General features: G+C 37.4%; 1 protein-coding gene across 4 annotated transcripts in view; it reads left to right on the forward strand.

The window, feature by feature from the left end:
• Positions 1-22,076, forward strand: part of WWC3 (WWC family member 3) — a 96,594-nt gene that overhangs the window by 71,037 nt on the left and 3,481 nt on the right. For 2 of the 4 annotated variants that reach the window (XM_002188716.7, XM_072933795.1), the window contains exons 11-21: positions 955-1,529; positions 7,598-7,718; positions 8,469-8,543; positions 9,526-9,612; positions 11,938-12,130; positions 15,861-16,028; positions 16,667-16,818; positions 17,477-17,636; positions 18,778-18,942; positions 20,078-20,170; positions 21,241-21,468. In XM_002188716.7, coding sequence (XP_002188752.3) covers positions 955-1,529; positions 7,598-7,718; positions 8,469-8,543; positions 9,526-9,612; positions 11,938-12,130; positions 15,861-16,028; positions 16,667-16,818; positions 17,477-17,636; positions 18,778-18,942; positions 20,078-20,170; positions 21,241-21,468 — 2,017 coding nt within the window. The remainder of the gene's footprint in view (positions 1-954; positions 1,530-7,597; positions 7,719-8,468; positions 8,544-9,525; positions 9,613-11,937; positions 12,131-15,860; positions 16,029-16,666; positions 16,819-17,476; positions 17,637-18,777; positions 18,943-20,077; positions 20,171-21,240; positions 21,469-22,076) is intronic. The other 2 variants (XM_012569623.5, XM_030280648.4) reach the window with 2 other exon arrangements.

Raw genomic sequence — 22,076 nt, forward strand, 5'->3', positions numbered from 1 at the left:
AATATGTATTAGTGATGGCTATTTGGGGTACATTATTAATTGTAGCTGGGATCTGAAAAGGAGATAAGTTCTTAAAATCTGTTGTAATATTGTTAGAGTTTCACTATGGGCAGATAGCATTCTCTTAAGTTCTCTGGTTTCTTAATTTCTCATACCGTCAAAGGTAGGGGGTTTTGGTGCCTGGTAAGATGACAAAATTTTGCTATTTAAATACAAGAATGTGTTAAGACTCACACAAGTCCAGAATGTTTTGCATATTCACACTCACAGCTGCCTTTTGAGATGCAGGTCTTGAGGATTCCTCAGTTTAGCACCACAGGAGCATCAAAAGCTCAGTTCCTGCTGAGTTCCTGTCTCACTTCATATCTCTCTGGCATTAATATTCTTGTCCCCCTTAACTGAGAATGGTAAGAGGAAATGGAATAGGATTCATCCTAAAGTCTTTTTATTCTGCGCTGGAAAAACCTGTGAGAGTGAGCCTTACACAGCAGTTTGCTAGGACTTTGCAAATCCATTTGCACTTCTGCCTGGATTGTTTATGACCAATCATTAATGTAAAATGAGCTGGATCATGGTAATCTATCCTTCCTGGCTTTACATTGAGTTTGCTTTGCTAGAGCCTACACTGGCCTCTTTTCTGCCAAATCACAGTTGTTTACATGTTGGATGAAAGAGTAGGCTCATCCTACTTTTAGATGTTGTTGGACTGCTGTCTTCAGGCACTTAGCCCTGATCTGGTTGTCACATTTACTGCTCCAGGCATGGCTGTGCTTGACACCGGGGTAAGAGACATGAACTAGACTTTAAAATGCCAAATCATCTTTCCATGTCACCATACTGAATACATGTAAAATTGCTTGTATAATCTGGATTAGTGTTTTAATGTCTGCACTGGTAGTTCTGATTATATTTGAAAGGGCATTTTTGTGTTTTCTCTTTCTTTGCATGCTATAGTCTGTCAGCTAGCACCCTCACCATGTCCTCTGGCAGCAGCAGGGGATCCCTGGCCTCCAGTCGAGGATCCTTGGCCTCCAGCAGAGGCTCCCTCAGCTCAGTCAGCTTCACGGACATCTACGGCCTTCCCCAGTACGACAAATCAGACAGCGTTACAGACTACGGGCAGCATTTGCGCTTTGACATAATTCCCTTTGAGTCTCTCACAAAGGATGTGCCCTATGCTGATCCCATTGGACACTCGAATTTCAATAAGCAGCGGAGGTCTCTGGACACGCCACAGTCCCTGGCATCCCTGTCCTCGCGGTCCTCCTTGTCATCATTGTCTCCTCCAAGCTCGCCTCTGGACACGCCGTTTCTCTCTGCATCACGAGATTCTCCATTGGCTCAGATGTCAGAAGGGTTTGAGGAGATTGCAGGCATAGGAGCCCTGGAAATGCTCAGGGCTCAGACCACAGCCCTGGGTGACGATGATGCTCAAGGCACGAGCTCATCTCAGCCGTCTGCTTACCCTCTGGAAAATGAAGGGCTGCGAGAAATGGGATCACACCTGACTGCTGTTCAAACTGGTGGAGGTGAGTTTATGGATGTTAGTATTTTGCCACATTGTTTTATTAAATGTCACATAGACCTAAGCATGCCAGCACAGTAGAGACTGCTCTTGAGCTAGGCTTATTTTACTACCATCAGGTAAAAATTGCATGGTAGGTGTTAACTGTTAAGATCCTAACCAAAACACAGGAAAATCCCCCAAACCCAAACTCTACTTTTAGGGCAAAGAGGTGCAAGAATAGAGAAATCCTTGTCCATAGATCTTAAAACAGTGGTGAATTGACTGGAAGAAAGGGAATGGAATATACACTTTCACTGGAGTGTAGCCTATCAAGGACCTAGCAAGAATGAGTAAAGTATTAGTAAGAAAAAGTATGGGCTAGTTACTTCTGAGGCCCTCAGTTGTGTTGATGTTGCCATTAGTCTGATAATGAAAAGCAGCACAAACCCAGGAGAGATAGGAAATAACCAACAACTGTCCCCTACAAAAAAACCCTAAACACAAAATATGAGGCAATGCTTCTGACTGCTCTTGAGGGCTGGCTGACTGAATGCTGAACTTGTACATACTCCAGCCCAGGTTCCCTTGTCCAAGTTCTGTGGTGGAGCAGAAGCTACGGTGGCATGGCTGTAATGAGTGCACAATGCACTCATGAGTAGGTACTTCATCAGCAAAGGAGCATCTTTTGAGCAAATCATTGTCGAGTTACAATTTTGTAGGGGATGTGTGAGATGTGCATCTACTTGGCTGGTTGCTTCTGAGCGCCTGTGTGTGCTCTGTTTGCAGAGGGGTGACAGGTGCAGCTACCACAGCACATGCACTGTTGAGTTTTCCTTTCCTGCTGGACTGTCAAATTGAGGAACTTGCTATAGCTTGCCTTGCCAGAAGCTTCTGAAAGCACTACAGCTGAGAAACTTAAATGAGAGAAATCAAAAGAGAAAACAGACAAATTTTTGAATATATGAAACAAAATTAAAAGCCTGAGCATACAGGAACGTGGCAAATTTATTTTCCCATTTTGACCAACCAAATGAAGAACTGTTCTTAATATGAAAAAGAAAATCATGGTAACATTTTTGTGTGTTGACTTGCTTGTTTTTTTAATAAAACCATGCTCGTAGAGAAAGGAGTTTAGAGTTTAGTGTAATATTAAATGTTGTGAATCCCATCCCATTTCTATACCAGAATTCTGTGTTAGCATTATGTAGAACGTTGCATTCAGGACTCACGATGTCAGGAATAATACAAGCTATAACCAGAACATGGATCATGTTATCCTACCAAAATCTTACTTGGGAAGTGATAATATAAAGGAACATTGATAGTATTTACAGAAAACCTTTCAGATTTTCATTGTAAAAAAAGGAAACATTGCCACAGTGCTAAAATGCCTGTATTGTTCAAAAGCATTTGAGTCTAGACTTACCTACTTTCCTTAATGCAGCTAGCACTGCCAGAAGATACTGCAGCAGAATTTAATTTTACTAGCTGTAAACATTTCTAGTGCCCATATTGTAGCTTTCAGACCAAAATAAACAGAATTCCAGAGACCAACATGAAAACTTGTGCTTAAGTTAGTGCTGTGAAGAGGCTTCCTGAGGCTTTCTTTAAACCTCAAATCAGACCACAGCATGTCTTCACCCATTGTGGTAAGTGAAAGTATCTAAGTAGTTAGTTTATAGCTTGTATGTGTTTCCTAGAAGTGAAGGCCTAGTGTGAGGGCCTAGGCAGCAATACAGGATGGAAGGCAGCTTCCTGCTTTGATTTTCCTTTTCTCACTTCTCTGCTGTATTTCTACACATTTCACATTTATCTGCAAACCTCTGTGCTTAATCTGCTGTCAGTGCTGTGATGTCCAGCACCTAGTCTAGAGTTTATAGCTTTTTTGGTCTATAGCTTTTTCCTAGTCTATAGTTTTTCTCTATGTACAACAGAGTATTTTTATTGTTGCTTTTTGAGAAAGAATGTATGATCAAAAGGTAGCCAGGCTGCCTTCTTTTGAGACTTTTTTATCTTTGATATTTGCATTAGGAAACAATTGATATAAGGAATTTAACCTTTCTGATTTTTGCCTGCTTTGAGTTCCACACTCACTAGCTGGTGGTTTGGAATTGTAATGCATTTGTTTGCAAGTAGCAGTTGGAAGTTTTGAAAGTATTTTGGTTTTGTACTCTTTTCCTGGAAGAATTGAATGGAGCATCAAGCTTGTATGCCAGAGCTGGGAGCTTGCAGTTGCTGGGGTTTTGGGTTTCTCCGAGGTACCATGCAGTGTACCCTGCTGCTGCCACCCGATGGCCTGGCAGCAGAATGCTGTGCTGCAAAAACAGGAGGTCTTGCTTCCCACAAACCTTTGCCTCGTCCTTCACTAGGCAAAGCATGAGGTAATTTTGGTAATTTGCAAATAATAGGGGCTGGGAGGGTTAACTCTGAATAAAATGCATGAACTTTGCACTGATGAAGGACATGAGCAAGTTCAAGGGGGTCTTCAGGAACTGCAATTTTGGTATTCAGGTGCTGAACTGCTGTTTTATAGTTCTGCATCTGTCACAGGGTCACATTGAGAAACAAGTTTTCATGTGTGAATGGAGGGAATATTCTTGAAAAGTTAAGTCCGTCATATTTATAAAGCTGAGAATGGGAGGAAACATGTTAATAAAATATTTGGCTTGAATATCTTTACTATCTCTTTTATATACCAAATATTTTAAATGCTAGATTTCTTTTAATGCCTTAATAATCTCTCATTTATAAAATATTGTCAGAGATCTAAATGGTGATTTATCACTGTATGCTTTTTGTCTCGTTTCTCATGCGGCACAACAGAAAAATTCACTGTAAGTGAACCTGAAATTTCTTATTGTGTGTTTTTCTGTGTGATATGTTGGTTGTTTTGTTTTGGGGTGGGTTGTTTTGTTTTGGGTTTTTTTTTTTTTTTGGAGTTGCATGAGAAGAAATGGGAGATTCTGCTATATTTGGTTTTGTTTGATATTTTGCTGTATCTGTTTAATCATTATGGCATACTTAATTTTTTTGCTATGTCAACTAAGCAACACATTCACAGCTGTAGTTAAATTCCTGCGGAAGGCGTTCTTTGACCTTCAGCTTTATTATATAATAGTAATTCCTGACAGCCTTACGGTAATAAGGTCTGGTTTTGTCTCTTATTAGTTTTTATGAGAGTGTTCTGCTGTTTTATTAGTGCATTTTGAGTTGACATGCAGTATTTGTAGTCACCTAAGCTTGTGAAACATGCTTTAGATTTATTTATGTGATCTCTTAGCAAATGAATGTTTGGACAGCAAAATTTCCTCTGAAGCTCACTTTTTCAACTAATGACAACAAGAATGTTCTTCCATTGAGAGCTGTCTTATATTTATCCAGCTTTGGCACCCAGTAGTTCTGGAAAATCATATATATTGTTTACTGATTTGTAATTTACATCAGAAAGTAGAAGGTAATGATCTGCCTTAGAAACCAAATTTTTAAAGAGTTCCTTAGCTTCCAGCATTGCTAAGTCTGTAACCTGTGCTAAACTTTTTTCTTAAACCAAAATTGGTGTGTCTTCGATCTTGACCAATTTTTCCTGCTGAATTTTTACCTCCCCCCAATCAAGTCAAGGGCATATTCTGGTGTTTGCATCTCTCCCAGATTTGCTGTGATTGTCCAGAGCTTATTGAATGCTTCCATGGCCTGCAGACAGTGAGCAAATCATTGTCAGGTTACAACATTGTTGTAATGTGTCAGCTTTTCATTTTATTATACTGGTGCTTGAGGCCAGCTTTTCCTTCCAGACAAACTGGGAACATGAGCCTTCCAAGGACAGATTCCACAAGATCTTCCCTCTGCTACGTTTATACAAAGTGTTCACGTAGGAGGTGAGCCAAGGGCTTATTTGCGAGAAGTTGTTCTAGTGTAACTTTTTCAAATTAGTACAGAAATTATAGAAGGACTTCTACAAAAAAATTACACATTTTGTAAAGTTCAGCCTCTTTCCAGTGATGTAAAATTTTGGAGAAACTTTAATATGTAAATGTCTCTACAGATTGCTAGTTCTTCATGATTCTTATGATTCTTCATAAATACCAGTGACAGAATATTCTTCATAAATACCAGACAGTGAGGTAGGCTTACCAAATCAAAAGTCCTTGGGGGGGGAAAAAAAAGAAAAGAAAAAGAAGAAAAAAACCTACCAAAAAAAAAAAACCTAAAAAAAAAATTGCAAACCAACCAAGCAAACAAAAAATCTCAAAACAATCCATTAAACCATCACTTTTTTATAAGTGATACAGAGGAAAGCATGGTTCAAATAGTTTTTTGCTTTCTGTGTGCTCACTTGGACTTGGCTCTCATTTGTGGCGAGGATGTTGGGGGTAGCATTTCACAATTATGATGTACAAGAAGGGTGGGATGTTGCAACTGGAGATGGGGAAAAACGGGTGCAGAGACAAGTGCAGGTTGGGCTGTTCCTAGCCAGCAAGTACATTTCCTGCATACCTAAAGCTGACTAAATCCTTCATTGGATTTGGAGGAGAGGTCCATAGGGCTACTTACGAATCCAGAGAACTGGCTCTACTGATATATAGGAATTTTAGCTCCAAACAGGACTGGGTGATTTTTGTAACACTTTCAGTAACATTGTGCTGTTAGTGGCCTGGTAACAGGAATGTGTTTTGGGCTGGCCCAGAACCTGCTGGGCTTGGTGCACCTTCTCTGTCAGTTCCACAGTGGGTTAAAGCTGACCTTAGCCAGAGCTTAGCCAGAGCCTTGTTGATAGCAGCAGCGTTGTGTTGATCTGGAAGACTTTTACCAAGTTCTCCTGTCCTGATGTCCTGTCCTGGCGGTGCTTGGTGGGAGGTGAGGTGGGTACTGTGCAGGGGGGTGGCTTATGATAATGTGCAACAGAGATACTTAACAAGTTGTTACTTTGAGACATACTTCCTCCCTTGTTGGGGCTGTAAGTAAATGTCAGCTGGTGGTTGTCTCCTGTGCATTCTGCTACTGTCACTCTGCTGAAACTATCAATGCTTCCATGCTGTCTTAAGTTTGTAAGCATGAGCAGAAGAAAATTAAATGCTTTCTCCTCTTTTGAAGTGACATCTCTTTATCATTGCTTTCCTGCTTTGAGGACAGTCATTGAACCTTAAGCAAAAGAGGGTAAAAGTTCTTCTCTGTACAGCAAAGAAACTGCACTTCACAAGTCTGTTTAGTTGTTTTCTTTAGGACTCAAAGGAAAACAACCTCAAGTTAGGAGGTATTGTATGCTGTTAAAGTGTTGAAGCCTTTTCTGTGCAGTTCTGGAACTTTACTGCTTGTGCATGTACTTTAAAGGATTGGTAGCTGCTATACCTACTTGCCTGTGCAAAACCCAGTGCATAACATAATTTTGTTGGTATACTTAAAACATGAAAGTGATTGCTGAATTGCTATTTATTGTGTGGCTGGTGATTCAGGGAAGGGTGGCAAAGAAGGTTGAACATTGTTTCCTCCTTCCCCCAGTTAGTTTTCAAAGTAATTCACCAAGAATTTGAAAAAAAACAGTGGTCTGAGTGAGCTGGAAAACACTGGTTCTTTTTGATAATGCCTCTCGGACTGTAAATAAAAGCTGCTATTATGTGATGGTATAAACAGTATGCTTTGAGACTTTGTATTAGGAAACAAATGAGAACAAAACCTCACATTGTGTTATCAGATAACTTTATAAAAGAATTAGTCTCTGTGTTTGTTTTTAACCTATTGTATATTCAGTAGGTAAGTCTGAAAAGCTTAGGATATCATGTGTACATATGTGAATTAATGTAAGTCTTCCTTTAGGAAGGAATTACTCTACCAGAAAAACATTTAATAACAATGCAATTGGTTTATACTTAGTCTTGTCACAGAGCAATTAGCCACAAACTTCCTTCCTTAATTCTCCCACAGAAAATCTCTGGTCAATCCTATTGTAGGCTTTTGACTTGAAGTTAGAAGAAAAATCAGTGAACTGCATTTGTGCTGTTTTGCTGCTAGCTTTGATAAAATATATGTTTCTTGTTTAATTTTGAAGAAGTTGCCTTGAGCTGATGTTGTTCTCACTTTTTTTCTCCACGGCAGCTGTGACTCTGCGAGGAGACAGTGGTAGAAGATCGGAGAGGAGAGCCAGGCGAGTTTCAGCATGTCTCTCAGATCATTCACTGGCTAGTGACAGTGGCGTGTTTGAAGCTTTAAGCAAAAGGTCAGGTGTATAAATGCATAGTAAGCTGGAAATATTCCTGTTCTGCCACACAGCCCAAAAGACCTATTTGTGAATTTATGTGTAAGCTTTCAAAATTGCTACTTATTAGTAATGTAAACTCTTAGATTGCATGTTTTAAAGGAAAGAAACTTTTTACATGCAGTCCACTGTCATCTTCAAGTGCCAAGTCCCTTTTGCTTTTTTCTTTCTGACATTTTAACATCGTATCTCACTGGAAAGATAGTTTTCTCATCCTGTTAATCATAAATCAGTGTTTTTATTTCAACCATCTGTAACATAATAAAATTATACAGAGTGTGACTTACAATTATGAATATCATGTGATAAAAGTATAACTTCAGGGAAGAAGTGTACGACCTGCCAAAAGCCTAAAAATATGTAGGTTGACCAAGTGATTGAAGGACATGTTACTTAATACAACTGTTTTAACACAGGAAGCAGTGACTGGGAAGAAGATAAGGTTTGGGGGATGCTAAAGAGAAATGGAAGACAAAATAAATACTAAAATAACCTAAATATCTTGAAAGAAAATTCTAAACCCTCAATTTTTACAATTGTGAATTACTACTACTGTATGTTTTTATGCAGATGTCTCAATTCTTTCTACATTACGAGTCCCTCCTGTATTGCCAAATAATTGCTTATATCCACAAATCACAGAATAAATGTTAGTTCATCATTTAGCAGCTTAGGTCACTATGTAGTTTACAGTACTTTCTGTTCCTGCAGGAATGAAGATCTGGAAGAACCTGTTTATGGTGATGCTGCCAGTAATGAAGAACCACAAATACACGTTGGATTTCTGTGAGTAATTATTCCTCTTTCTCCCTATCAACTCTACAGGAATTGTTCAGTACTCTTCTTGCTTATGATTGTTACCTTTCTAATAAACTAAATTATGGTGGGAATTTTTAAGAAGTTTCTGAACTGACAGCCAAAGTTCAGTGAATGCACAGATTAGTCAGTCACATGCCACTTTGTGCTGGGGATATGGCGTAACCAAAGTTCATTCAGTGTCCTTTCAATGCTGACTGGTAAGAGGGCCTCCATTACTTTTTTAATAGCATTTATTTTCTTTATCTGGGCCATTAATGTGGGTATGGGTATAGGGATATGTCTCTGTAAGCGAGATCTTCTTATGCCAGATAAAGGAGGGTTATCTTAGGAAAATCACAGGTGAAGAGACACAAATACAGTGCAATTCCAGCTGTACCATGCATTTTTGAAATCCTGTGCCTATGGCATGCTGTTGTTGGTAGTGGGAGTAGTCTGGGGAAGGGCAAATCATTGTCATACAAAACAGGATCTTAGCCCTGCAGAATCCTCTCTGCCTCTTGGAAGCTAATTCCTAAGATTGGAAGGTTTTAAAATATCAACCAGGTTTGTTAGTGGCATTTCAAAATTTGTGCTGATGTGAAAGAGCAGAATTTTAAAATTTGTTTTCAATAGCCCATGAAAATAATGCAGATGGATTTGTCTAATGTAACTGATATGTTGTTACACATGGACACACACAAATGCACATGGTGTAGCTGGTAAAATAAGGAATGTATTTGATAAAACCTGTTTACTGTCAAGAGGCATAGGAAGGCCAGTTGTTATTTTCAAGCTGAATAATGTTTAATTCACTTAGTTCTATTCACTTTGTTACTGTAGCTAATGCTCTTGGTTGAAACTGATTTTTGCAATAAATTAGTTTAACAAAATCTGCTTTTACATTCTTCATCTTTATTTCTTAAGCAAAGTATCAATGATTGGTGACTAACCCAGAAAATTTATTTTCCAGGCATGACAGTGGAAGTGAATGTCTGCTAGTCCATGTATTACAGCTGAAGAACTTTACTAGTCTAGTTGTTAAAGAAAACTGCAAAATGTAAGCTTTAATTTCATCCAGAGTGATCATTGTTTGTTTTATGCCACAGTTATAAATACCACTGATTTATTTGACTTCATTCAAAATTAAGCCATTTTTGGAGAGGATAATTTCTGTGAGGAAAGGGTTAGTCTTATGGTCACAAAGTATCCCTTTTATACAACTTATGTCACAATATTCAGGTAACAAAGTGTAGTCTCTGTGTTCTTCCACGTTTATTATGCAGAGGAAAGTTTGTTCAAAAATATCTGTGATATTCCAGAGTAAGCTTAGTGTATTTTTCTCAATACCTGTGGCAACATCTATCTTAATCAGTACAAGGTATACATTGCCTTTTATCTTTAAGAAAGAAAACCACACCAGAAAACATGCTAACAACAACAAAGGATCTGCAGGCTTTTGTGGCCTGTACAGCTCTCCATGTAAGACCTTCTGATAAGACAACTACTAGCTGAGAATCAGGACAAAAGATTGAATTTTTTAACCTCTGATAGTTTGTGCTACTTTTTCAAATTTTGTATCACCTATAGAATGTAGCTTAGTTTATTCTAGTCAATCTTTCTTAAATAATGTTGTCATAAAACATGACAACATTATTTAAGAAAGGTTTTATCTGGAGAGATGTATCTTAACATATTTTAAAGAAATTCAACATGTACAAATTGTTGATCTTTATCTCTGGGAGAGGTTGTTTGAAAGCAGAAAATGGAAGTAGAATAACATTATTGTATAGTAAAATAAGTCATTTGGAGGGAGGTGTTAAATTGAAATACATCTGAATGAATTGTTCTTCATTGAGAACTTCACCATGCTAACTCTGCAAAACTGCAGTGGAAATTTTTCATGTAGGTTAGTACATTAATGTTAGGTTTTTGCTCTATTTTGGTGTGAGTGCAAGGGCACATGATAGGAAAAAATATGAGTATTGTGTATTACTCAGCCATGAGGCCTTGTCATCAAAAAAATAAATAAGCATCATCTGAAGAAAGTAGTAGAGTCACCAAAGAAAAAAGTTAGTCCAGAGGGTTTGTTGGACGTCACTGTCAAGGCAACCAGGCATCTAAATGACTCAAAATGCAGTTCTGTTCTCCATCCTCCTGAACCCTACCTTTGCTGGAATCAAGAAGTTGCATTGCTGCAGGGTGAATTGATTAGTCTAGTCAAAAAGTAAGTTTCTATTACCAAAAAAACAGAAGAAGCTTTTATCGAACTCCTTTGTGCAACTGTACATTGATTGAATCAGGTGCTGTGGCATCTGGGGGAAGTTTGCCTGCGGCAGCCAGGGAGCAGATGAGGTGGATCTCTGCCTTTTCACAGGACAAGGGTTTGATTAACTGATGCTCCATAGTCCAGTACAGTGCAATTACACCACAAGGAGCTCTTCCACTTGTCCTCTAACCATTTATTTGGCTGCCAGTGTCAGCCCATTTTTGGTGGTGGCATAAGAGTTCCTGCAGCCATGTAGTCAACTTGAGTGAACCTCTGAGCTGGAGCTAGTTTTTTTAATCCTGAAGGCTTTGTGGGTTTTTAGCTAGGTTAGCTTTTTAACACAGATAAATTTTCTAATCTGGGTCACAACACAGTTGCATGAAACTGTTTGCTGGCATGAGGCAAGGAATAGGATATTGTAGGGGCTTGGAAGGCAGTCAGGACAGGGAGACCATGGAAACAATTCTCTGAGTAGCTCTGCTGCTTATGCTGTCGGATGAAAATGGTTGTTGGTTTTGTTTTTGGCTTGGAGTCTTAAATGATATGGTACCACATATTTAAATTTGCTTTTGAGACTGTAGATAGATGCAGTGATTGTAGATTTCTTTTGCCATCTGAATTCCTTAATTTCTTAAGGAGGGAAAAAGGTTGCGTAGTGGGTGGAAGGAAGAAATGGATCGGTGACACTTATGGGACAATTCAATTGCCTAAACATAGGCATGTGTTTCCATTTGAAATAGCATAGCATAGCACCTGGCCTCCAGCTGCTTCTGCTCACAGGGAGGCTCTGTGTAGCTCTCCCATAGATCCTTTTATAATTGCTAGCTCGTTTTAGATGCCTTGGATACCTCAGGGCAGTTCAAGTGCCACTTGGTGCCTCTGCTTAAGCAACAGGTTTAAAAAAAAAAAGTGTTTGCTAAAAAAATACAGCATTTTGAGATCAGCTTTGCAGATCTTCTGTGTTAGAATGCAAAGTAAATTCTGGTGATGAGGAGATCTGAAGGCAGATTCTTAATGCAGAAGTTCCACTGATGCTTTTGCTTGTCTTGATTTTGAGAAATGCAAAATGGCTTTCTTTGTCTGAATTGTGCTATTTGTCTATTTTGCTGTTCCCAGTCATGTGAGAGTTTATTTGCCACCGCTTGAGTCAGGCACACCGACCACTTACTGCTCGAGAGCTTTGGAATTCCAAACTCCGTTAATATTTAATGAAGTGTTCCAAATCCCCATGCACTCAAGTGTTTTGAAATTAAAATCACTGCAGCTGTATATCTGTTCAGTTGATCATCATCAGCAAGAAGAACTATTGGTAAGTGGATCTCGAAAGCCATATGATATGCGAAACTAAAGTTACCTGAGGAATTATTTTTTAAGATTAAAAAGAGAACCTAATTTTTCCATAAGAAGTTCTGATAGAGTTACGTGTTGATGTGTCCATTTGTTCACAGGTATAAGTATAGTTCTGTAAATAAAAAGGTGGGATTTTAAAAAAGACTTCATCTGACAGCTTTTAGACTAGAGTTTCCTCAAGACTTAGGTTTCTGCATGATACTGTTATGCCTGTGTTCAGAATCTGTACTATTCAAACAGGTTCCTTGTAAAAAATTAACAAATACAGACCCTTGTTATTATATAACAGTGGGTGAAGAGGACTGCTATTACATCAGTCTTAACTTTGTTGCAGGATAATAGTGGCCCTGGAACAGTTCTGTTACTGTAGCCTTTTACTTTAACCTGATTGAGATATCATGTGCTAACTTCAGGTGTGTTAAATGTTAGCTTCATTTAGCTATTGTCAAATACAAATATGCATAACTAAATCTGCCTTGTGGCTGATGTCCTGGCTATTTTGAAGTGAGTGGGCTGTCTTTGCAGTGGGGGGTTTGAATGGGTTAGTGAAACAATCTTTTAAGCCTATCAAAGAAGTTAAGAGGTATAGGCATCTCACTGTCATGCTGGGGTATGGATAAGAGGTATTTATTTGAGCAAATCTGGTCAAGAATGTGTGTTTGTTAATCCACCTTTATTTAAATCTAAGTAGCATCTCATATAAACAGAGGTCCTAATGTTGGGAGAAATGGACCCGAGATCTTGTCTGCAGTAGGAAGTTTTGTCTACAATGTAATTAAAGAGGAAGCATCTCAAGAACAGGCTGGATATATTGGTGTAAAATGCTTTATACTGGTGTATCCTGTTCCTGTGGGAAACTAAATAGCTATTTAAATGTAAAGTATCTTTCTATGGAAACACATGCATCTAAGTTGAGGGTGCTTTTACTGTAACTGCTGTTATTGAGTTGCCAAAACAAAATAGATCTTCAGGTCATCTAGGTAGGGACTTTTTTCTCTTTCACGGTCTTACATTGGTTATGTCAGAAGTATCTTTGTCAACCTATGTAACTGATACATACAAATTGGTACATAGAAATTGGTGCATACAATTTTCACCTGTGTAATTGGTAACATAGTTTAAGGTAATTTAACAATACTACTCAAAAATAGAGAAACAATGCCAGTTTCTTGAGATAGATGCATTGAAGAATTTCAACATTATGATCATCGTTCTCTTCAGCTGTAATTTGAGAATGAGCATTTTCTTGCATCAAGACATCATTTGCTACCTGCTACCTCTCTTTGGAACTGCTGTGATGGTCTATGTGTCTGCTGCGATGCCTGTCAACAAGGCCTCTGTCTTTCAAAATGTCTCCCACTGAGATTACAGTTTTTCCCATCCACTTTATAATGCATATATTTCTCAAATTCTTAATGACTACTTTCTTTTGAATTAGACTATGCCAGTATAGTATTTTCCTAAGTGCAAAAGCCAGACTGAAGTTTATCCTAATATATAAATATTTGTACCGAACAGGGACAAAAAAATTCTGGGAAATAGTTCAGTTATAAAGAAATAAATATACTACACTTGTGGGGATTGTCTTTCCATTTTCTCAACCTTTTTCTCTTATGCCTTCCATGGCTGAAAGATCTTCTGTCTTAAGTTGGTTTATTTCTTTCCTGGTGGCCTTGTCAATGTTGAGATAAGGGAATTGTTATTTTTCATGATTAGCATATATAGTTCATGTTAAAACATAAAAGAAGTATGAATGCCTTTCTTGCAATCACCCGGCATTGCAGCTTCACTCCCAGTTTCTCATCTTTTACAACCCTGACCAATTATTCCCTGTGTCTTCATTTATTTGATTTTTTTCTTGAGTGTACCTTTTTTTTTTTTTTTGCGTTTTTTGTTTTAATTTTGGAACAGCTGTCCCATTTTTTAGCATGATTTCTAAATCCTGATTGTTTTCTCATGAAGAGACATGTCTGTCAGACATCACAGAGATACTACTAAATACTTTTACTGTTCTGCCATCCAAGTTGTTAACAAATTCATCAGAATAGGCATGCAATACAGCTCTATCAGACCCACCTTGGTTTCTTCATCCTTTTGACTAAGCTCCAAATCTTGAGATGGACATGAAATATTAATTAGTCCTTTCAGGACTAATAATTCTTAATTGAGTTTGATGATGATTTTCTACTCACCACCATTCAATCAGTCAGGAATTACTGACTCCCTTTGTAGAGGCACCTTTTCTGGGAGACTTGTTTAGCTGCCTAATAAATGCAGTATATAGGGCAGTGTCAGCTGTCTTAAGAGTTAGCCTAAGGTTCTTCCAATATTGCTGGCAGAAAAACAGTTTTACTCTCTACCTCCTAAACTAAACTCATTGTGTCTCAAACATTTTCCAACTCTGATGCAAGAATGTGAATATTTGTTACATATTTATCTCTTCCACTGCATCAGAGCAAGTAGATAATTAGAAGACATCTATGTTATACAGAAAAAAGAAAAAGCATCTCAGTGGCCTGTGATATATCGACATGAAATTACTGTCTCAGTATCCCCATGTCGCATTATTTTGTTAGGCTATTGTCCTCTATGCACCTGTTTAAACAGAGCCCCAGGGAACATTTGTCTTGGAAAAATAATTCAATGATTTGTTTTTTCTTTATTATTGTTTTCTACTTAACTGTTTCTTTACCTGGTAAAAGCTGAAGGCACATTCTGTCTACATTTCCTACTGCCTTTGTTGTTAGAATCATTATATACAGTTACTGGATTTGTGAGAGATCAAAGCCATTTTTACAGGACTTTTCCAGTGATACAAAAGAAGACATTTTTAGCATGTGGCTCATAAGCATGGAAATAGCTTATGCTATTGCTGCAGAGATAGCCAGGGAAACAAAAATCAGTACTTAAAGGCTGACCAATATAAAACTATTGGTAGGTCCAGTTAGTGAACTGATTGGAAAAAAAACAAATAAATAAAATCAACAGCATGAATTTGTTCACAGCTGTTTTTCATTTAGGTGAGCACCACTGAGAAATTTCTTACATGAGCTCTCTCTGATGGAGTAGGGCTACTTCAAAGTTTGAAATACTTTTAGTGAGAAGCCTCCATTAAAACTATTTTTACCTGAATCTGGGAGATGCAAGGATGGCCTGGAAAGTAGAAAAATTACTTTATAGCCCATTTGATTACCTTGTGACATAAGTAGGCAGGGAACAAAATGGGTTTACACAATGTTTTTATTTCCATTTGAAAGATGCCTCTGAGGGCCAGAGAATGGAAGGGTATCAGAATACAGTTATCTCAAAAGCCCCTCAATTTAACGTAATATTATTAAAATGAAATTAATTTAAGAAAATATAGAAAACAGATTCGTAGTTGGGATGGTTTTAAAAATAAAATATTAATAGCTATCAGATGTCAATTATGTCTACTTCAATCATACAAATTTTATTTTTTAACTTAAAAAAAATTACTCCAATTCTTCCTAGTAGTAAAGAAGAGGTAAGAAATTCAGAATCTTAAACACCATAACACAACAGAACAAAACTGTCTCTTTTTAAGAGACAGTAGTATTTGGTGAAGTGGGAGTTTTACACTGTAAGTAAAATACTCTTTAAGTGAGAAGGTGTCTATCCTTCAGGGTATATGTATCTTATTGTGGTCAATGTTTTTTGTTTTTTTATAGGGCATTGCTCAGATAAACCTGACTGATGCAGAGAGTTCTGGTGAGATGCAGCTTCACTGGTACCCTGTTCAGATCTTCACTGGTTCAGAGCCCCAGAGAGCAAAGACCAAAAACCAATGTGAAGAGAGTATTCCTCAGTCTTCTGGAAATGTAACTACAGTTAAAACTGTATGGCTCTAAAAATGTGATTTGTTTACTTTGTTTGATCAGCAGGGTGATTATTATCTTGCCTTGGGTGCAGGTTTTTGAGTTATCACAGGAAGTAATAACTTAATTTAACTCTTGGGGCAAGAGCTAGATTTTAGAAGACTAATTAAAAACTTGATCATGTCTGGGCAGGTGTTTGAAATTGTACCCTGTATGCATGTCTCCAGTCCAGCTAAAACACATTAAAAATTTCTGCCACTGTACTGGAAGAGGTTGCCAAGAAAGGTTGTGTAATTTTCATCCTTGAAGATGTTTTCAGCCCTTGATTGGGCTCTGGACAGCCTGACTTGGCTATGATGCCTTCATTGCTTTGGGCAGCACATCAGATTAGGTGACCTCCAGAGGTCTCTTTTGATCTAATTTGGTGGATGATGCTCCACAATCAAGTAAAGTCTGCCTAGTTTCTGTGACAAGTTGAATACCAAATACTTTTGATCATTAAGATTCAATACAGATTTTTTTTGGTTGTGGTTTGGTTTTTTGTTTTGTTTTTTAAGGAACATTTGATGTCTTTGTTTTTATTTTTTTCTTTGAATAATATACATTAAATACATTGATTTTTTCAAACAGATTTAATTAAAGTCTAATTTACCTCTCAGGATGCAGTGACAGCCCTGTTAGCTAGGACCACTGCCCAGCTGGAAGCCGTTGAGAGAGAGCTGGCAGAAGAGAGAGTGAAACTGGAGTACACAGAGGAGGAAATCTTGGAGATGGAAAGAAAGGAAGATCAGGCAGAAGCCATATCAGAAAGGTAAAAATTAGTTATTATCAAACAGATAATAACTAATTATTCCGCAAAGATATTTACACTATGGGTATAGTCTGAAATAAAGCAGGAAAAATTATGAGATTTGCTCCCTGTTAGTGCTACAAGTATAAAATTCTGTTATGTCTTGATACGCAAACAGGAGAAAGCCTTATTTGAATAGCTTGTTGAATTTAGGGAATTTGAGGAGTGGGGAAACATTATATCAAACATGAATTTTGCTAGGGAGGCAGCTGTAATGACTTTATAACAGCCCTGTTTTAAGAAAAGTAAATAAAATTTAGTGGTGACACAGCACATTGTTAGGGTTAGGGTTGCAATTTCATTCCTAATGATACTCCTGGTTTGTTACATGACTTTTCTTGTTCTTTTTGTTATTGCTTTCTTAGTGTTGTTCTAAAGACCAGAACACATGCCTTAAGAAAATTAGAGAAGGTGAACTTTTTTCAATTAAATGTACTTGCTTATCTGCATTTGCAGAAATGCAAATGTGCTATGTTCTCCTGTTGAAAATACTGTATTTTTATTGGAGAAATAATACTGTAAAATTTTAAACTGGCTTAGGTAATGTCATATGTAAATGTAATGCATAATTGCATTGGGTTTTAACACCTGCAAAATTATTGTGATGTTCTGACTTTAGGAGTTGGCAAGCAGAATCTGTTGACAGTGGATGCAGTAACTGCACCCAGACTAGTCCTCCTTACCCAGAGCCGTTTTGCGGGGATCCATTAGCTGGACACATGTTTGCAGCTCCAGCAGGCCAGTACGGTTCTGGAAAAATGCAGCCTCCACCACTAAAGGTAATGAGAGAAGACACTGCAGCACGAAAACTGCCACCCTGCCTGGCACTGTGAGCTACCGCTATGCCTGGAGTTTGAGTCTGAGTTGGGCAGGAGAGAAAAGAGTGAGCAATAGCATTGGCAACAACGTATGAGCACTGACTTTGTGACAGCTGTATGGCTTTGAGGTAGTAGAAGTTCACTCCTCAGGCCTGGGGTTCTTTTGTTTTCTTACTATTTACTTCTGAACAGAATTTTGTTCTTATATCCTGGCAAGAGGCAAACTAGTTTTACTGTGGCCTTTATCTAATCTATAAATAGGCACTTGTATAAATTTCTGTATTTACCTGAAATTTGAACAGAAAAGATCATGGTCAAATTCCACTGCTCTTATTTAAAAAAAAAAATTGAAAGGAATTGTAAAGAAAGAAATTTTAGGACTTGCATTACTATATCAGTTTTACAATAACATGGAATAATTGTGCTGAAACTGATGTATTTAAAATCTTTTGTAGTCAAGAGACGCTGGAAATAATCCTTCATAAGCTGAAGGATACTCCACTGAAGTAGAGGAACATAATCTGTTATTGTTGCCTTTAGGGAAGATCACACCTCTTATGGAGGAGTGAATTTTCTGGAAGTTTGGAAGCTTTGCTAGAGTAGCCTATGTTTTCTGTGTTTCTGAATATTTTAGTGTTCTTGTATAATTGTGTAATTATAACAGTCTTTCAGTTCCTTTTTTCTTCCTTGTCTTCATTTAAGTTCCTCTAGTTTTAAGGTTGTTGCTTCAGAGTTTATGTGCTTACTGAAAGGTGCCTCAAGTTTTCTTCTGCTGAGGCTGGAGATCAAGTGGTAGTTTGGGTAATGCCCAGTTGCCAATCCTGAATGCAGTCCTTGTGCTATGCAGCTGTGATATAGCTGCATCTCATGATTGTTATTGCTCCAGCAAAGGCTTCTGAAAGATAATCTCACAATTTTGAATGACCCAGTTTTAAAACTCTTACAAAAGTTAGGTGATACATCCTCTCAGTGCTCATTACAATTTGAATCTAGCTAGCAGGGCAAGTTGTTTACTTTTGATATTGTTGAAATGTCTAATTGTCTTTGCTAGGAGAGAGAAAATAAGGAAGAAATAAAAAAATGTCCTTTGTTGAAATTTTAGGTGGATAAGGAAACTAACACTGAGGATCTGTTTCCTGAAGAAGTTGCTATTCTTCCAAAAGAGAGAACCAGCCGCAGGCCACGGGGTTCTGCTTTTGTTCGCAGTAGCACAATTGTTCGTTCCCAGACCTTTTCGCCTGGAGCACGAAGTCAATATGTTTGCAGAGTGAGTAAAGCTTGAAAAGGAGGAGGGGGAAGGGGTCTCCACACACAAGTATATTATACATTTTTGACAATTTCAGTATAAGATTTCATTGCATTTATAAGAAACATACATTACTTTTTAATACTAATGAATAATTTTTAATTGATCTTAAACAGTGCAGTGGGGAAGAGCTTCCCTGGCTCTTTTTTAAGAGTTTTTACCTGGATGGATTTAATTTGAAATTTAAGAATATATGATAAATTAGGTATTAAGCTCTTTTCCCTTGCAACCTTAGATGTTAGGTGTGGGTGGTTGATTTTACAATGCTATCTAATGAGGTGTATAAGCAGTTAGCTTAGAAGCCATGTTTAATTTTCATGTACATAAAAAAGGCACTGAATGCTTAATCATAGGGTCATTGCATAAATATTCATATGACTCTGATTGCTGTCATGAATATCAGTCAGAAGGTGCCTGTTATTGTGAGACATAGGATTCCTGGGTGCAGTGGTGCAAGTAATTGAGGACCAGCACAGCAGTTTTCAAGGTCACATGTATTGTTTGCTGCTTTCAGTGGCAGAAGACTTATAAGCAGTTGACTCATGGTATTGCAGATTGATACATGGGTATTGTTCTTGCAATATTATCATAGCTGTGGTTGTACTCTTTCATAAGCTTCTGAGAGTTTGAGTTTGAAAATTCAGGAAATGATTTTTAAATTTTGTGCTCACTTAACCTGCACTTAAAATCAGATGTGGGGAGAAGGTGGGAAACTGTATTGTTTGTACCCATGACAGTAAATGTTTTAGGATGAAATATTATTGCTTTTAAGTCCTCCCTCCCTCTTTTTTTAGGTAAGATTGTCTTGGGTATTTAGTATAATGGTTGGTGAAACTTACCTGTAAAACATTGATGGTTTGTAAGTTTTCTTGAATCATTGTAACTACCATATGAGCATTATTATATCTAAATGTTTATAAATAACTGAAAAAAAAATGGTTGCTTAAAACAAGATAGTTTCACTGTATTTTAAAAAAGAAATCTCAGTGTATTTAAAAAAGAAAAAAGACCAAAAAAAAAAAAAAAAGAAAACCCCAAATTTCTTAATGAAGATGATTTGCAAGCTATCTTTATTTTCAATGTCTTTTCTAATCAGCTGTATCGCAGTGACAGTGACAGTTCAACCCTGCCAAGGAAGTCCCCTTTTGTCCGGAATACCTTGGAGAGGAGGACTCTGCGGTATAAGCAGGTATGCCTAGGAAAATGGCCTTTAGCTTTCATGAAGTTGCTAGAACAATGGTACTTTTGTACTTCAGAGTTTTAGACGTCTGCAGGTACATTCTGATACTTTTAGGAAATGTACAAAACTTCTGCAGTGTAATTGGGGCAGGGTGCATGTTTTTGATTTGTTTTGGACTTTCTAAGCTAAAAGGTAGACATAAAGAAGTTAAAGTTGTGATCAATTTTAAAGGAGAGAAAAAAAATGTGGCAGACAAAAATTAGTTTAATGGGGACTGAATTTATATATTAATTATATTATATTATTATTTATATTGATTGATTTAGATGTAAAGTTTCTTTCAAAATCTTTCAAATCTGGTTTATGATGCAGGGTGCAGGTTCAAAGATGTGTGTGTGAATGTGGCATTGAGACATACATCTCCCCTCCCGTACAGCCTAATAAATAATAGTATTTCAGACCCAAATATTCAGCAGGAATGAATAGGTTAAGCTCTCTTTTTGCCCCCATGCCACCGCTTATGCTGTCAAGCAAGTGGGCAGAGAAGGGCAGATGAGGCATTAATGTTGTGTATATAAATTATGTAAAATGTAGTCTGGTCAGCAGAAGTTAATGCCTTGCTGGAATAGGCAGGTAGACAGCCATGCCTCCCATTTTGATTCAGAATGTATCTTAAAACCAATATTGAATGAAGCCTTTTAAGAGGAGTCTTGTTCAGTACAGTATTTTTCTGATACCATTATGTCGTTGAGTTTTTCTTATTGCATCTCCTCTATTATCATTTTAACGTGGAATTTTAGTCCAAAAACTTCATTAGGTTCATTTGTAAGTTGAAAGCAAACTGTAAAAGGAAGTAGTAGAAAGTATTAATTGAAAAATTTAGCTGTAGGTGTCTTCTATACTGTACATTATCAAGCCTTTTCTGGGCAATGTAAATAATCTCCAAAAGTTTGTGTGGAAAAGATTTTGTGTGTGGAGTAAGTACAGCAATTGTATGGCGTATAGAGCTAAATACAGACCAGTAAACTATGTTGAGATTAATATATTGTGCATTTATTTGAATCCTAATAACTCAACAGTCCTGCAGATCATCTTTGGCTGAAGTTATGGCGAGGACATCCTTAGACCTGGAGCTGGATCTCCAGGCATCCAGAACTCGACAGAGACAGCTGAATGAGGAGATATGTGTTTTAAGAGAGTTGAGACAGCGTCTGGAAGATGCCCAGCTCCGAGGGCAGACAGATTTACCCCACTGGGTCCTTCGGGATGAGAGATTTCGAAACTTGTTGAAGGAAGCAGAAAGGCAGGTATGGTAATATGACACAAGCACTCAGTTTGCTCAGAAACTTCTTGTTTCAAAATGTCTTCATTTTGATAAGATGTCTAAAGAACTGTTTGTACAGAATCTTGAACAGTGAATGTTTCTTTTATATTCTTGAAGTTAGCACAACAAAAATTATTTGTTTATTTGTTGCTCATTTGTTTTTGTTTAGGTATTTCTTTCTGTAACTTAATAATTTTCTGTCTTCTGATATTTAAAAGAAATTTTGCTGATTTGATATTTATTCTTTTACAAGTATTTGGAATATTCCCTAAGCATGTAATTTTTTTCCATGTTTTTGGAGAAAGAAGTAGAAAAAGGTGGCAAAACTGCTCGACAGACAAAATTGACATGGGATTATCACAGTCAAAACCTGAGCCCAGCTTTATAGTAACATCTTGTTTGACAGATCTATGTGCAGTAAATTTTGTTAATTTATTACATGTCTTTCTGAAGAGCATTAATAAGTGAAACAACTCAGTCTTTTGCATTTATAGTTTTTAGATGTTCAGCTATTTCAGACAGTATTAGTGTGGTTTCACTGTGGTGGGTGGGGAAAAAGTCCATTCTTTTACTGTGAATATTCTTGTGTTC

This window comes from Taeniopygia guttata, chromosome 1 (genome assembly GCF_048771995.1).
Source record: "Taeniopygia guttata chromosome 1, bTaeGut7.mat, whole genome shotgun sequence".
Taxonomy (NCBI): Eukaryota; Metazoa; Chordata; class Aves; order Passeriformes; family Estrildidae; genus Taeniopygia; species Taeniopygia guttata.